Raw genomic sequence first — 15,643 nt, forward strand, 5'->3', positions numbered from 1 at the left:
CATTTGGGAGAAGGGCCTGGCGCTCATGAGAAACCCATGCACGGCTCCACCCAAACGAGACCGGTTGGAGAAGAAATACAGGGTGCCAGACTCCGCATCCAAGTGCTTAAGGGCTCAACCGTCGCAAGACTTGGTAGTGTCGACCACCGCAAGAAAACATTCAGCCAATCCAGCCTCCGCATCATCTGTCCCCCGGACAACGAGGGGAAGAAGATGGACGCCATGGGGAAGAGAGTCATCTACACGGAGGCATCCATGATCAAAGCAGCTAATGCTCTGGCCATCTAACCCCGCTATGACCGGGAGATCTGGTACAAGCTGGACCCTATGCTGGAATTCCTTCCTGATGACAAGAAAACTGAGGCTCTCGCCCTCTTCCAGGAAGGGTAAGTGGCGTCGGACCATGCCATTACGGTGGCAGTGGACATCGCCGACACAAGCTTCGTACAGATGGGGAAACAGTGTTTGCCTTTGCCTAAAGTGGAGGCGTTTTTCTACGTGGTGCCGGTCGCAGAAGATTACCCCTCTGAGGGTCACGGCCCCACACTTTCTTCCATACTTGCTTTGCTTGGTTAAAGCTGGTCTGCCTCACGCTTCCATAGAGGTACACCTGGCAGCCATTTCACGCTACACCCGATCCCCGGGAAGATCCTTGTTGTGGTCCCAAAGACTCGTCAAGGAGGGGCTTTTTCGATCTTTCCTGCCAGTAAAGGTGCCTGCCCCGGGATGGGAACTCTAAGTAGTCCTGACGAGACTCCTGGGGGCACCTTTCGAACTTATGCGTCAAGCCCCACTCAAATTTCTCTCGTGGAAGACAGCGTTCCTTGTGGCATCACCTCAGCCAGACGAGTGGGCGAGATCCAGACCCTGTCCTGCAACCAGCTGTATCCGACTTTCCACAAATCAAGGGTGGTGCTGCGTACTCGCCCCGCATTCATGACAGGTCCTGTCAGAAATACACTTCAACAAGCCTGTTTTCTTCCCAAACCCTTAGTCTCTGGCACAGAGGACCTTACATTCGCTGGACGTTGCTCGTGCCTTGAAATACGATGTGGGGCACACACAGTTTTCGGACGACTTCTCAATTATTTGTGAACTTTGGACCTGTGAATCATGGGAAGGCCTTGTCCTAGGCTTCCATCTCAAGATGGCTCTTTGGCTGCCTCATGCACTGTCATCGACTGGCTAACCGGCCTCTGCCGGGCCACCCGAGAGCCCACTCCACCAGAGCGATCGCTGCAACGACAGTGTTCCTTTCTGGCGTGCCCCTGCTCAACATCTGCAGGGCTGCAACATGGAGGTCCACTCATACCTTCATGATGTTCTAGTGCGTTCCAGGGATGAGTCCAGAATCTGCCAGGCAGTGCTACGCAACCTGTTTGCTTGAGGCGAGTCTGTTCAGGGGTAAGTGTTAATTGCTTCTGTTGAGCCTTGCCACCACCCGTGGTTGTGTAATGTTTACTGCTGTGTATTTGTTATTCATGAGCATGTAAATCCATACCAGACCAGGTTTAAATTACTTAACTGTAACTATTGTTTTGCAGCATCTTTCTGGCGTGGATTCACATGGGGACTCTACCTCCGGCCCCTCTGCGGCTCTTCATCGTTCTGCCACTTTAGTGCTTACCAAATCTGAAGATGGCTGCCAAAGGCAGGGGTTACAGAGAGGACTGTTATTGGATTGGGGCAGTATGACCCAGAGGACCGTGATTGGTTTAGAGGAGAAATACAGTTTTAAAGTGATGGTGAAACTTTTTTTTTTTCTTACTGAGGATTTCCAGCCTGACAATGGGGAGTATTCATGGACATGTGAATCCATGCCAGACCCATGCTGGAGAACAATAGTTACAGGTAAGTAACTTAAGCCATATATATCTTGGAAACATGAGCCAAAAAGGGATACCAAGGAGAAAGGAAAGATACAGAACGTAATGGAAGAGTTACAGAGACTAATAAGTCACAAGCTACTATCTGAGAATTCCATATCTGTTAACAAGTCTACAGATTGGTATTAACGATACCCGCAAGAAGAAAGGGTTATTCTCCTCATTTATGTTAGAGTTCCTAGTGGTACGGTCAAGTTTTGGACTAGACTATTGCTTTTGGACGTTCATGACTGACAAGCACCTTCGTTAGAAATATAGGCAGGGACCACCCATCGAAATGGGGAAAGATGGGCATTTTTTCTTTAATAAAAATTCATGCATCACGTCCTTCTTACTTGCCACACACACTAGGAAATTTTGCTACCCTGAACTGTATTCTTTGGCTTTCTTTAATTCGCCTATAGATGGGAACAGCTGCTGCCTTCATCTCTGCAAGTCTAATATTCCCTACCATACAACCTATTCTGTGCCCAATGTCCAATCACATGTCCCTCGCAACTTTATCATGCAGGAAAGTTTCCATGCTCCGTTATCGAAGCATAACAGCGGTTCTATCTCAGTCTGAATAAATAGTCACTCCTTTGAACTTTACAGGAAACTTTATTACCACTGCCTCAACTCTAAAAGCCTACTAGAGGACCGTTTCTCTCCATCCTTCACAGTGAACTAATTAGAACACTAGATGTCGTTGCTCTTATGCTTGCCAAGAAAAGGAATATCCTCTTCCAAGAGTAAGAATTGACTCTATACTTGTAGAGCTTAAGCGGTAGACATGTGTGCTTGATTTGTAATGGTGATAAACATGAGATTGGCAAAAAAGATTTATGTACATACCTTCGACATAAGTGCATACTGCAAGACCATAAATGAAAAAAGAGCATACCTCCAGAACTGCAACAGTCGGGCACTAAATAAGTGTCGAGCGGTCTTCTGCTTAATCAAGGAATTGAAAACGACAATTATCAGGCCTTGGTGCCTGACAACCTTTTTCTTTTCCCATAACCTCATCAATGCAATCCACACGAACATTTATAAGGAAAGAGCCACCACCATCCTCCTCCCAGAATCTAAATCTGCATCGGTTTTCTTTCTTTAAACCTACTAATTCACTGCACATCAATGTGTGAAGAAGATAAATGCTTCATAAGAACAAATGTTCCTATGCCTGCCTATCCTTATGAAAGGGAACACTGCACCTGCTATGATAAACTGCTCCTTTGACCCTTACATTGTATGACTCTAAAACCTTGAGCAATTAGTGACACATCACCAGCCTTCCATTAAATGGCCTACCAACGGGGACCGTGGCTATGCGCGCCATCATGAGGATGGCTGCCTAGTAGCTGACACCGGAAAGGCACGTTTATCCCTCTTCCAGCTGCCTAGTTTGTGCGGTTTCTGAGGGATGATGACCCGGAGCCCTGCGACTGCTACTCTGTGAGATTGCCGCTTGAAAGGTGCTGGTGTTCCGGAGATTGAGCCAGGCTGAAGGCGGCTGAGAAAATGGGGTCCCGGGCTGGACCTGGACCTGATGGGGCAGGTGTGGGCCCTGCGGCTCTGACTGGGGATTGAAGTTGGAGCTGCCTTCAGTGCAACCTCTGGCGTGGGCCCACTGTCCCCGCTGGGCCACCGTCACTCTGGCTTAGGACCTGTGAGGCAACCAGACGCCTGCCTCAGTGGGGGAGACTGGAGCCTGCGGCAGGTGCTGACTGCGTGCGCAGCGAGGAGTCAAGCAGCCAGCAGAGCGGTGGGTTGGAGGCAGCCCCCTGCGCACTGAGCTGCTCAAACTAATGCTGTGGGGACCAGCACTCTTGTTGTGGTACCAGCAGACAGCTTGTAGCTCCATTAAAGCAACTTGGCTCCTCCTCAGTGAGTTCCCAGGCAGGACACAGGCACAGCATGCTGTCCTGACGGGAGGGGTGGAGACTCCGAGGGCATGGACCATGTTGCAGACACCTGCGGTGGAGTGCTTAGCCCCTGGGACCACATGTCATCCTGGCAACGGCAGCGGGGGGCTCCTAGGGAACAGGGCCCCCGAGGCTATGGGAAACACCTGATTACAAATGAAGGCACCAGTTGGTGTGACTGCCCGGATCCATGGATCCAGCTGCACAGGACAGCACCCTGTCTGCTCCACTTAGAATTCATGACCCCTCCTATGCATCTGTAGCACCTGAACTCTGAGCTGCATGAGGTATGGCGGAGTAGGGGTGGCATTGAGGTTATAGATTTTCCTTTAGTTATTCCTCCCGCCTACACCTTATGTGGGCACAGGAGACACACAGCGGTCCTGGGCCTGCGTAAGGGGCTGCTGGATGGGTGGCCTTTGATTGCCTCACTCTATACTCCTGCAGTGTGCATGATTCTACAGATAATCTGAGGTGTACCTTCTGGTCTTGAGCCTTTGTCTGCAGCCTCCCTGAGACCGCACCGCAGAACCGCCTATGGCTAAGCAATAATCTGGACTGACACCAGGGTATGTACCACTTGGGCTGATTCCCTCACCCTCGGCCCTTCAGTGGAGCAGGTGGAGCAACGCAGGAGTTCCTGATTGCCCAGTGATCCCTAGGCCTGACATAGATAAAGCTTCTAAGACTGCAAAACAAGGGGATATCTCCACAATGCTGCAAGCGGCAGACAAGAGTAAGCGCTTCAAAAAAGTGACTGCCTAGGTGCATGGGGTCGATCCTCCATCTATACTTATGCAGATGTTGACGAAGTCTGACCTGCAGCACCTGTTAGCCAAGATCCGCAAAGAAATACATAACCGCACGGAGGAACTCTCCCGCAAGATCCTGACACTAGAAAAGAGTCTCGTAAACTGAACATAGGGCCTCAAAGGTGGAGGATACCCTTGGTTAGCAGTCCTACGAGGTCGGGGAATACACCAATGACTAGAGGCTTTGGAGGCCCGTTGTTGAAGCCCTGGAGGATAGGAGTAGGGGAGAATCGCTCCCTCGTGAATAATATCCAAATTGGAGGCATCTCCTCTGCGGTCCGATATGAAGACCTACCCAGCTTTGTGACTGATCTCTTAAGCTCCATACTGGAATTGCCTGGGAACCAGGAGATTGAACTGGACAGGACCGACCGGGGCAAATCTCGTGCTGCCTCGACCCAGGACAGGCCTGCTGATGTATTCTCTCGGGTCCACTTCTTTACACCTAAGGAACAAATAATGGCAGCAGCCAGGCACCAACCCTCTAAATCCTTCTGCAATATGTTGCTCTCCCTAGATCAAGATTTGGCATTGTCAACTCGCGGGAGGTCATTGCACCCGCTGACAGAATGGCTATGGGCAAAGGAGTTGCCCTATAAGTAGGGTTTCCCTATGGTGCTCCATTTCACACCCCAGGGGAGGCGCTAGAGGGTCAAACCGCTGAAAGAAGCAGAGAGCTTACTGAATCTGGAGGGGGAGGTGGGGGGGGGACCCTTTTGGCTGAACAGGATCTGAATCGTGGGGTTGACCCGGTGCCTCTGTAGAGATGGCGCAAGGTGGGGAAGGGGAGGCGGGTGGAGGTGCCAAATAGAAAGTTTTTGATCCTCTGATGTCTGGTGTGCTGACCTGTTTGCAGTTGAGGGGGTCCCTTCTGGAGCTGCACCTATTGGGTGGGGCCCGAGCTGGTAGGGGCTGGTAATGGGATGCAGGGCCTGCGCTGGGAGGGAGAATTTCTTGGGGTTGGGGCTCTTTCCGCCCTCCAAGTCGGGTTCCTTACAAAGTTTCCAGATGTCTGGAACATGCTCATTTTAAGCAGGTTTGGGGGCATAGTGGGCAGGGAGGAGGGAAATTAAGCTATAAAAGTTGACTGTGGGACAGGCCATTATTTTATGTGACCAATGTTTGGGCAATTCGTACCGGGTTGACGAGGATGTGGCGATTGGCTTTCCGTAGGAATGTTACCTAGTGACTATGCTGTAGCTGAGGGGAGGACCTACCTAATGCTGATGGGGACATGGAATGTGCAGGGTCTGAACTCCCCGGTGAAAAGAAAATCTGTGTTGGGCAAATTGAGGGATGTCTTTCTATTGTGTTCCTGCAGGAGACACCTGGTTGCGCAGGACGAGAGGAGTATGAAAAATAAAGCATTCTTGCGCCAGTTCTTTGTCTCTGGGGGTGAGAAAAAAAAGAGGGGTGGCATTTCTGGTGGGAGAACAGACTCCAATTTCTAAAACAAAGGTCCTACGGGACCTGCAGGGGCACTATGTGTGTGTTAAAGGCCTGCTGTGCGATCGAATGTTCACATTGGTGTCCTTATATGTCCCAAATGTTGGGCAGAAAGCATTTTTGGAAAATGCTCTGCTCAAAGTGCTCCCATTTGCTGAAGGACAAATAGTCTTGGGTGGGGACCTCAACCTGGTTCCTAATCCCCTGGTGGACAAGACCCTGCCTACTACCAGGTTAGACTTCAAACATTCCATGGCCTTTTGCCGGTTGCTTCGTGAATTGGGTTTGGTCGATGCATGGAGATTGGCTCACGGGGAAGACAGGGATTTCTCTTTTTACTTGCGTGTCCATGGGGGTTTCTCTTGGCTGGATCTCATGCTCGTTCCCAGTGCACTATACCCGTGTGTTCGAGGGGTGGAAATAGGCACACACACACTGGTGTCTGTCAGTACTGGACTGGACCGAAAGGCCTAGGTGCCAGTGGGGGGTATACGACTCGCTGCCCAGAGACCCTGTGTTAGTTGGTGAATTTGGGGTGGTTATCGCCAATTATTGAGAATGAAAACTCTGGCCCCTCGAAGGGCATTGTGTGGGATGCCATGAAGCCAGTGGTTAGGGGAGCTCATCAGCAACACTGCTGTGTAAACTAGAACTAGGCAGCTGGTTAGGGTGGCCTTAAAAGGGGGATGTTGCTCGGCCTGAGCAGGCACACAAGAGATTGGGGTCTCATAAGGCGCTACGCGAACTCAGGGTAGCGCGGAGTAAACTTGAAGCACACTCCAGAACTGCTTAGGCAATGCTAAAAATGAAGCAGTATTATGCAAAGGGGAATCGAGCCAATCCGCTCCTGGTGGCCAAGCTATGTCTGCTCCAAAACCGTAACTCGGTTTTAAACTTGCAGGAGGAGCAAGGGGTGGTGCAGAGGGGCAAGGCGGCTAAATTGAGGATTCTAGAGGCCCACTTTAAGGAGGTTTTCAGGGGGAGCTTCCTCTGGAGGCAGCTCGGGCCCAATATTTGAGAGATGCACCTTTGCGAGTCTGTTTGACAAGGATCGGGAACCCCTGGAGGCGCCCATCTCGTCTGGGAGAAGTAGAATGGGCAATTAAATCCCTGAAGAACAAGACCCCCGGGCCAGATGGATTCATGGTTGCCTTTTATAAGAAGTTCTGTGAATGCTTGGTTCCCCACTTGGTTGAGCTCTTCAACTCATTTGTACCCTCTGGTGGGGTTGTTCCTTCCATAGGAACCTCCTCTATGGTCCTGATCCCCAAAGATGGGCAAAGACCCTCTTAGCTGTGACTCATACGCCCCATTATCCTCACTAAATGGACTCAAAAATGTACTAAAAAATGTTGGCCCGCCGCATGATGGAGGTCCTCCCTGACCTTATAGACAGCGACCAGACAGGGTTCATTGCGGGCCGCAGTGCGCATGATAATGTGTGCTGAGTCCTTTTTGAGCATAGTGGCACTGGGCGCCAACAAGGCTTTTCGCAGAGTGGATTTGAGTGATCTTCAGGGGGTCCTGACGAACTTTGTGTTTTGGCCAGGATTCATCAGCGGGGTGATGGCAATCTATCCACACCAATTCACTAGCCTTAGGGTTAACAGTGCTCTGTTATCTAGATTGTCAATCACTAGGGGGGGTGTCCAGTTATAATGTTGACTGCAAAAAGTCGAATGCAAAAATGTCGGGAAAAAAAAAAAATTCTAATGTTTTCTTTTTTTTTGTTTGTAATTTGTATGTTTTATTTGGGATCTAGCTAGTAAAAATAAACGGGGGGGTGGGAGTTGGGGGGAACCCCCATTAAAGAAAATATTCGAAAATATTTTTTTTGACGTTTTCACTATAAACCACTAGGGGGACAAGGTAGGGCTGCCCACTATCACTGTTGATCTTTGCCTTGTGCATGGAACGGTTCGCCAGCTGTCTTGGGACTAATGGGGAATTGGGGGTGTCCAGGTTGGGGAGGCGGTCCATAAGGTATCCCTTTATGCAGATATTTTGCTCACCTTGAGTAATACTCTATCCTCTTTAGCCGAGGTTCTGCAGGAACTAGGCCGCTTTGGCTGGGTTTCTGCGTTCAGGGTAAACCATACTAAATCGCATGGGTTGGATGTATTCTTGAGGCCACAGGAAAGGAGTATGATCGGGGCCCTAGCCCCTATAATGTGAACCTGTGAGTCTATCTGGTGGTCCGCATCCCTTGTAAGACCTCAGAGGTTTTCTGGGCTAATTTCTCGTTGTTATTCCAGGAGTTTGTGGGAGACTTGTTGAGGTGGGGACGCCAGGAGATTTCTTGGTTCGGTCCCACCTTGGTCTTCAGAATGAACCTGATTCTGCGCCTGCTATACATATGCTCTGCCAGTGAGTATTCCTGCCCCAGTTCTCTGCACACTCCAGGGTAGGATCTTAAAATTCATCTGGGGTAATGAGCAAGCCAGAATATCTGGGAAGGTACGGTTGAGACCAATGAGTGTTGGCGGCCTGGGGATCCCTGATGTCTTTCGTTACAACTTGGCTGCACGGCTGTCTCACACCTTCACTTAGGGCGACCCCCCCCCCCCCCTTCCCCCCTACAACCAAAATGGAAACCAATCGAGCAAGCCCAGTCGGTGGTAGACTTAATGCACCTACCCTACATGGATAGACACTTGGGGTGGGGTTTCACTTTATTAGGAACTACAAAGTGCTCACTTTACTACATGGGAAGGGCCCTCTGTAAAGGGGAAGTGTCAATGGGGATGGGCCCCCTCACACCGGTGTGAAACAAGAGCTGTCAACCAGGGCGAGTCCGGGTGGGCTTTTGGGAGGTGGACAGCGGGGGGCTTATCGCACATACACCAGCTTTACAAGGAAACCCGCCCAATGACGTTGGAGTGCAAGCACGTCTTTACTCTGCCAGAAACAGAACGCTTCCACTACGCCCAACTGCAACACTGGGCTTCCCACCCACTCACAAAAAAAGCAGCTAACTGACCTCTGTCTGCCCTCGAGTTAACACTACGTGGGGTCTCTCAATGGGTCGAATCTCAAAAGTTGTACAAACTATTGGATACAGGGGACCCGGTGGTGCGCCTACCGTACATGGCTAAATGGGAAACTGACTTGGGGGTGGGGGCCGGGGCGGCATTGATGACGAGGGATGGCTGAGAATATGGGGAAAGATGCTTAAGTCCTCTAGATGTGTAACCTAATACTCCTATACATTTTGTTAAAGGTCGTACTTCACCTCAGAAAGGTTGCATCACAGCCTTAAAGACTATTTCTCTACTTGCTGCTGGGGTTGCGGTGCTCGGGGCTCTTAGTTCCATCTGGTGTGGTAGTGTCCCAAAGTGGGTGTCTTTTGGAAGGAAGTACTCTCCAAAATAAAAGACATTATGGGGTTGTCACTCCCCATGGACCCACGGGTGGTAATACTGGGAGACACAGGCCCCCTGGCCACACTAATTGGACACTTCCTCCTGGCTGTGAAACTGACCATAGCTCGAAAATGGAAGTCCACTGAGGGCCCAGTGGTCCAGATGTGGTGGGTTAAGATCTGGGGCATTCTGGTGGCTGAGAAAATGACTGCACTATGTGATGGACGCTACGCACAGTATCTCTCAATCTGGACCCCATTTATTGACTTTGCAGAAACTTGCCCTGCGATTGTGGTCAAGCCCCCTCCTCCATGTTATGACACGTCACCACTGTAAAACAGTCTGAGCCTGGGGGTGCGTGGGGGGAGGGTGAGAGGTTTGATGTGGGTTATAAAGCGGATGATGGAGACTGGGTCTGGCTTCACATTGCATTCTAAGTTGCTCCATGGTCCGCTGTTGTTCTGTACCCACAGTATGTTGTTTAAAATAAAAGTTCTTTGGAGAAAAAAGAAATGGCCTACCAACAGCTTTTTGAATGCATTGAAGCACAGAACCTGCTCCAGGACCACCAGTCTGGTGTTATGCCCTCCATAATCATGGAATTTGCATTTTTCATGAAGGATGGACTGCAATCCCTGGCAATTAACACCTCATCTGTACTCCTCCTTTTAAACCTGTAACCCACTTTTGATACGGTCAATCCTGCCACCCTACTCGAATGACTGGAAGCTTCCAATGGCATACAGGGCTGTACCCTTAAATGAATCATCTTATTTCCTAATAAGAGTCCCAAGTCAAATCAGTTTCCTACCTACCTAAATTTGTGATGAGCAATTGTGGAGTACCCCAAGATACAGTGTTATCCCTTTGGTTATCCAATGCCTAAATTAAGCCTTTTGCTGACCTCCTAGCCTCTTACACCATGGCATTTCAGACTTGGTTGACACCCAAGTTTTGTTCAGGTTAGATGGCTCAATATCCACTCAGCCTGGCAATGTGTTATTGAAAGTTGGATGATGCTAGGTTTCATGCAGAGACTAGTGTTTAAGATATAAATACCTTTCTGCTGCTCTGTTCCAGTATCCAGTGATTACATCAGTAATATATTCATGCGAAAACAATGCTTGTTTTTCCATGTATCCACCACTTTCTTTACATGTTCTAGTATTGGAGTTTGTTTATATAATACTGGTCCCAGAATACATAATGTTTGTTCCACCTATGTCACATAAAGCCCTCCATACCTGCTCTAATCCAGTTCACCTTGCTAGGCATGATGTGCCTCACTCCCATCCCTGTGACTTCTGCAAGAATCTGTGTTTTTATCTTTGACACACACTGATGCAAAGAATTTGAGATCTCATAAAAATATCTCATTAACACCTCCACGTGCCGAAAATAATCTTTCCCTTTTTAAACATTTCTCATAAGGTAGACATTACAAGGGCCACAGTGCTGTCATCTTCACTACTGTAAGAGTCTATAGCTTGGCCTTCCAAAAAAGTTGATTCATCAAATGCATCTAAACCAGAACAAAGAAGCAACACTCCTTTTGGGCCTCGAACCCCTAGACCAACGCATCCCAGCAATTAATATCTCTTCACTGGATTCCCATTTGAGTCGAGAATTGAGTTCGCATCTCTGCCTGGCGCGACCCCCAGGCGCAATGGCACCTAGGACCCTTTTATGTTCAGCAAATTGCCTTGAAACACTGCTCTTCCAAACACCAAAGAACGTCCAATTGCAGCCCCAGCTAAGAAAGGGGTTTGGATTAGGAGCCTTTGTCATCACAAGTGAAACCCCCTGGAATAATCCTCCTATTGGCCTTCGATTGCAAGAGTTCCCTGAAATCTTGGAGACGGATGGAACCCCTGCTTTTAAAAAAAAGGCTTTGACGCCTGTCTTTTCTCTTAAAATGTTCACTGTGATTATCTGTGGGCCCACTGCAATGTTAACTGATGCCATGCATCAAGCATTTACCTAGACCGATCTCTATAACTGTATCCATCTTCTGCACATATCTCTAACAATGTATTGCTGCTGAAAATGATCTTTGTCCCCCCACAGACCCTCTGCCGTTTAGATCTGAATGGTTCAAGGCTGTGATTGTTTTCTTTCCTTCACCCCCACTCCCTGCCCCAGAGATTGAAATGAAGACTATTCAGCAGCTCTCTGATTGTCGTCTTAATGTTTGGTCCTGATGCTGGCATGTGCTACCTGTACATGGGTATATGTAACTACCCCTGGCAGTATCTGGATATGTAAGGCTGTTCCTGGACATAGGATGGATGTGGGAATGAGAGGCTACAATTGGCACTTAGTAAAGCCAAACCACAACAGTCACTCTTGACTTGCGTTATGTTTGCTACAAGCCTGTCCTTTTATCTGCTTAAGTTTTTTTTATGGTACATTGCTACCCTTATGTGGCACATCATTCTACTTTTTTTTTTTTTTTTTTTTTTTTTAAAGGGACACAAATGCTTGTCAGTTGCTACTTCAAATCCATCCAATCGTCGGTTGTTAATTATTTACTATATGTATCTATAGCAAATCACCATATGCTCCTCCTTCCCTGTTATTGAATGTATGCATCCATTGGTTTGTAGTTGTGAGCAGTACAAACATGGAGCCAAACCTGTAAGCTATTTCGAAGCCTTTTAATACTGCGTTTGTCACTGAAAGTCATAGTGTGACCTTTTGATATAAAAGCTTCTTTCTTTCATTAAGTCTAAATTATCTGACATTGATAATTAGGAGCAGAGGGATTCTATCATATACTGTAGAGGTGTACACATGGCTAGTAGCATGCAACTTCTAATGAATAAAAATTCACTCATCCTCTTTGTTCTTAAAATGCACAGAGCACACCATTTCTTACTCAGTAAGAGTCGATTACCCATTGCCAATAGCTAGTGGCAAGTGCACATTTTGGGGCCTGCTCTCGCTCGTGTGATATTGGAAAGTGTTCCATGTTCTCATTCTCAATCGTTACTTTTCAGTTTCTTCTTTGCAAATAATTTCATATTTGAATTGCTATTCCAACAGATAGGTTGAAGAAACTTGATTTAATTTTTCAGTCCTGTTCACTTCTATCCAGTTTTTGTGACTTGATTGTGCCTTCAACTCCTGGACCTCCTGTGTCAAGAAACCTTTCTTTAAGCAGTGCATTATTATAAAGCTATTTCCAAATTTAAGGTAACAATCGCATATAGTTACACACAGTATCAATGTTGTCCTATGTATGTAAAATATTAAACTGTTCTGGTTCAAGCAATAACAGTTTTTAAAAAAGTATTTTTTAAGATACTATGATCAACATCATGTTATCTGGTTTGCATTTTTCTTTTTTCACTTCTCACCTGGATCAGCAGTCATGATCTTCAGATGTTCTTTTTATTTAATCCTTCATATCTGTGTACTCGCATTAGAGGGTGACTGGTCTTAAATTTGGAACACAAAATCGACCATATATAGGTAATACGAGAAAGGGCTAAAACTCTGTATATATTGCACAAGTGAGTGCCACCTGGAAAGATTTGGTGGTATTGAAAGTAGGAACGTTCAGTATTCTGAGGGGGAGTATAGTAGTCATTCAACATGATTTTCCTTCTTTGGGTGAACTGGCATCTGGCAAAACTGTTGTCTGAAGTCAATTACTTTGTTTCCACAAACGCACATGTTCTAGTCAGATAAACCTACCTTCACTGCAAGCAACAAATGGTCAAGTACTTGATGATTTCCAAATTTAAGAATTGTTCTTTGATAATACATTTTGAGAATACAAATCGTGGTTCAAACAGTACAAGAAAAACAATGTCACCAGGTTTTCAACCCCTAGCAGTAAGGAGTTATTGCTTCATGACTTCACTTTTGAAGCATGTTTTAAAAAATATGGCCAACATAATTGAACTTTTTTCTTTCAATACAAAGGACATTCCAGAATGCCGAAACCTGTACGGAAGATGAGAGATCATGATACAAATCCATGTTTAGAGGTAAGATGTACAGAGGTTATTTCTACAAGGACATTTGTACATACGTTATTGTGTCATGAATAATCTGTTTTTCTAAGTGTCCTGAAATGTATATTTGGTACATTTTGTATAGTAATGTGCATGTGTAATGTTTCTATACTTGCTCCTTAATGTATGTCCAGTTTCTTTGTAGAACCTCAGTAGCTATTGTAACCAGGGAGCCTAAACGCTTAATGCCATTCAGAAAGCACACCATTCAAGCATCTTTAGCTTTTCGCTTGGATTTTTTAGGACTACTTACCATCTTAATTTTGTGTTTGTATAGTTCTGTATTGCAGTAAATGTACAAATGAGGTGTCAGAAGTTAGTAATGCAAAACTTACTTTTTCATCCCTTATGTCAGGGGTCCCCAATCTTTTGTAGGTAATCCACAAGATTTCTGTATCAAATGTAACAGTGGGCAACATCCATACTCTGATGGAACATATCAGCGTTCAATTGGTGTAAAAAAGATTGCAACACATTATAACCGCAATAAACTAAAGATTACTGAAACAATATGTTAATGTGAGGTAAATAAGTGTAATCTAGATCAAGTGCAGTTTTTATCTGGGTTGTTTGTAATGGCCTTTTACTTCATTTGAGCCTAAGTTGGTATGTGAATGGAATGTTGAGGAAAGTAAGTGGAAAACGGGGCACTGCTAGATACACGAGGCCATTTGTTGCAAAGTTTATATTTTAAATTGGCACATTTGGAAGGTGAAATTGGTCACAGGTTAGAACATTTAAAACAAACATTACAGTTGGATTTTAGGGGGTTTCCCCAGTAATCTTCAGATCTTTGTGGTAAATGCTGTGTTTTTTTTTTTTTAATTTATTTTTTTTTTCATTGGTATTTCAAAACAATATTACAAAACTGAATCAAACGGTGCTCTTATCTCTTAACCCAGCTAGTGAAATTCTCCCACTTCTTGTGGGGGTACAAAATACCAAGCTTAAAACAATTTAAACCAGAAAAAGCAGAAACAAGGCAGCATTGATCAATTCTTCAGACCCACAGTGGTGTTCCGTGGAATCTACATTATCCCATCCTATCCTTCTGGGTGATTGCACACAAGGTTTATAAATGTTCAAGCAACCCCATGACTCTCAGAATGGGAGGGCAGGTACGGTCCTTATGGACCTGTGCATAAGATAAAAAGCAACCGCATCTCCAGAGGGAGGGTTGAACCTCGTTATTTGAAAAGTAGGCCACCTTTTCAGCTGCCACCACTGCCAACATGAGTCCATGTCCTCAGTCGAGGGTATTCTTGGTGACTTCCAGCAGGCCGCAAATGTGGCAGTGGCTATAAGGAGCAAGGTTCTTAGTAGTGGGATGTTCGTACAGTGCTGGACCCCGGTGCTCTTCCCAAGAAACCCCAATAAGCAATCGTAGGATCTAGCAGTAGTGAACCCCCATTGATTTTAAGGGTATCCATGGTCTCCATCCAATAACGAGTTGGCTTGGGGCATCTCCACCAAATGTGAAAGTGCCAGCACTCCCACAACCCTTCTGTCCTCCTAGTAACATTATTCATCCTGTTCGGGGTTAGGTACCCCCACTCCCAGCAATGAATTTCAAGCACCTCTCTTCCAATTGAACGCTTCCGGTGGCTTTTTTAAGGCCCCTCCAGGCTTCCCTCTACCCCTGAATAGGAATCTCAACCCCCAGATCTCTGTGCCAATCCCCCACATATGCAGGTAAAGCAACCTCCCTCGCCTTGCTGAGGCTCGAATACAAACGGGTAATACGCCCTTTTGTGTCACTTCTCCATTCAGCAAAGGTGATTCCATCATATGCCAGCTGAAAATTGTGGTTAAAGTGAATCGGAGTGAAAGGGGAGGGAAAGGACGAGAGACCCGAATCCCGCACCACTGAATCTGAAGATTTCATGGTAACCCTATTCACTGGCAGCTTGTATATGGTCGGCGGCCTTTCTTGCTTCTCCAGCCATGGACTATATCGGAGGGGTTTGCCAGAGACCTCCTCAATAATGTACCACCCCTTGGCTGTTCTATAATATCACCTAATATTCAGCAGCGCCATACCGCCCTCCTCCCTAGGGCTGTATAGAGTATTCCTAGCAATCCTAGCCTTGCCATTTTCCAGATATAGTCCATGATATCCTGTTGCATCCTCACCAGCATCCTGGACGGGATAGTAATTGGGAGAGCCTGAAAGTGGTACATTAGGCGAGGCAGAATGTTCATTTTAAT

General features: G+C 46.7%; 1 protein-coding gene across 3 annotated transcripts in view; it reads left to right on the forward strand.

The window, feature by feature from the left end:
* The window catches only part of CHCHD7 (coiled-coil-helix-coiled-coil-helix domain containing 7), a 330,766-nt gene that overhangs the window by 80,162 nt on the left and 234,961 nt on the right, over positions 1-15,643 (forward strand). For all 3 annotated transcript variants that reach the window (XM_069621070.1, XM_069621072.1, XM_069621071.1), the window contains one exon: positions 13,344-13,408. In XM_069621070.1, coding sequence (XP_069477171.1) covers positions 13,355-13,408 — 54 coding nt within the window. In that variant the 5' untranslated portion in view covers positions 13,344-13,354. The remainder of the gene's footprint in view (positions 1-13,343; positions 13,409-15,643) is intronic.

The sequence above is a fragment of the Ambystoma mexicanum genome, chromosome 5q (assembly GCF_040938575.1).
Source record: "Ambystoma mexicanum isolate Mex_15411 chromosome 5q, UKY_AmexF1_1, whole genome shotgun sequence".
Taxonomy (NCBI): domain Eukaryota; kingdom Metazoa; phylum Chordata; class Amphibia; order Caudata; family Ambystomatidae; genus Ambystoma; species Ambystoma mexicanum.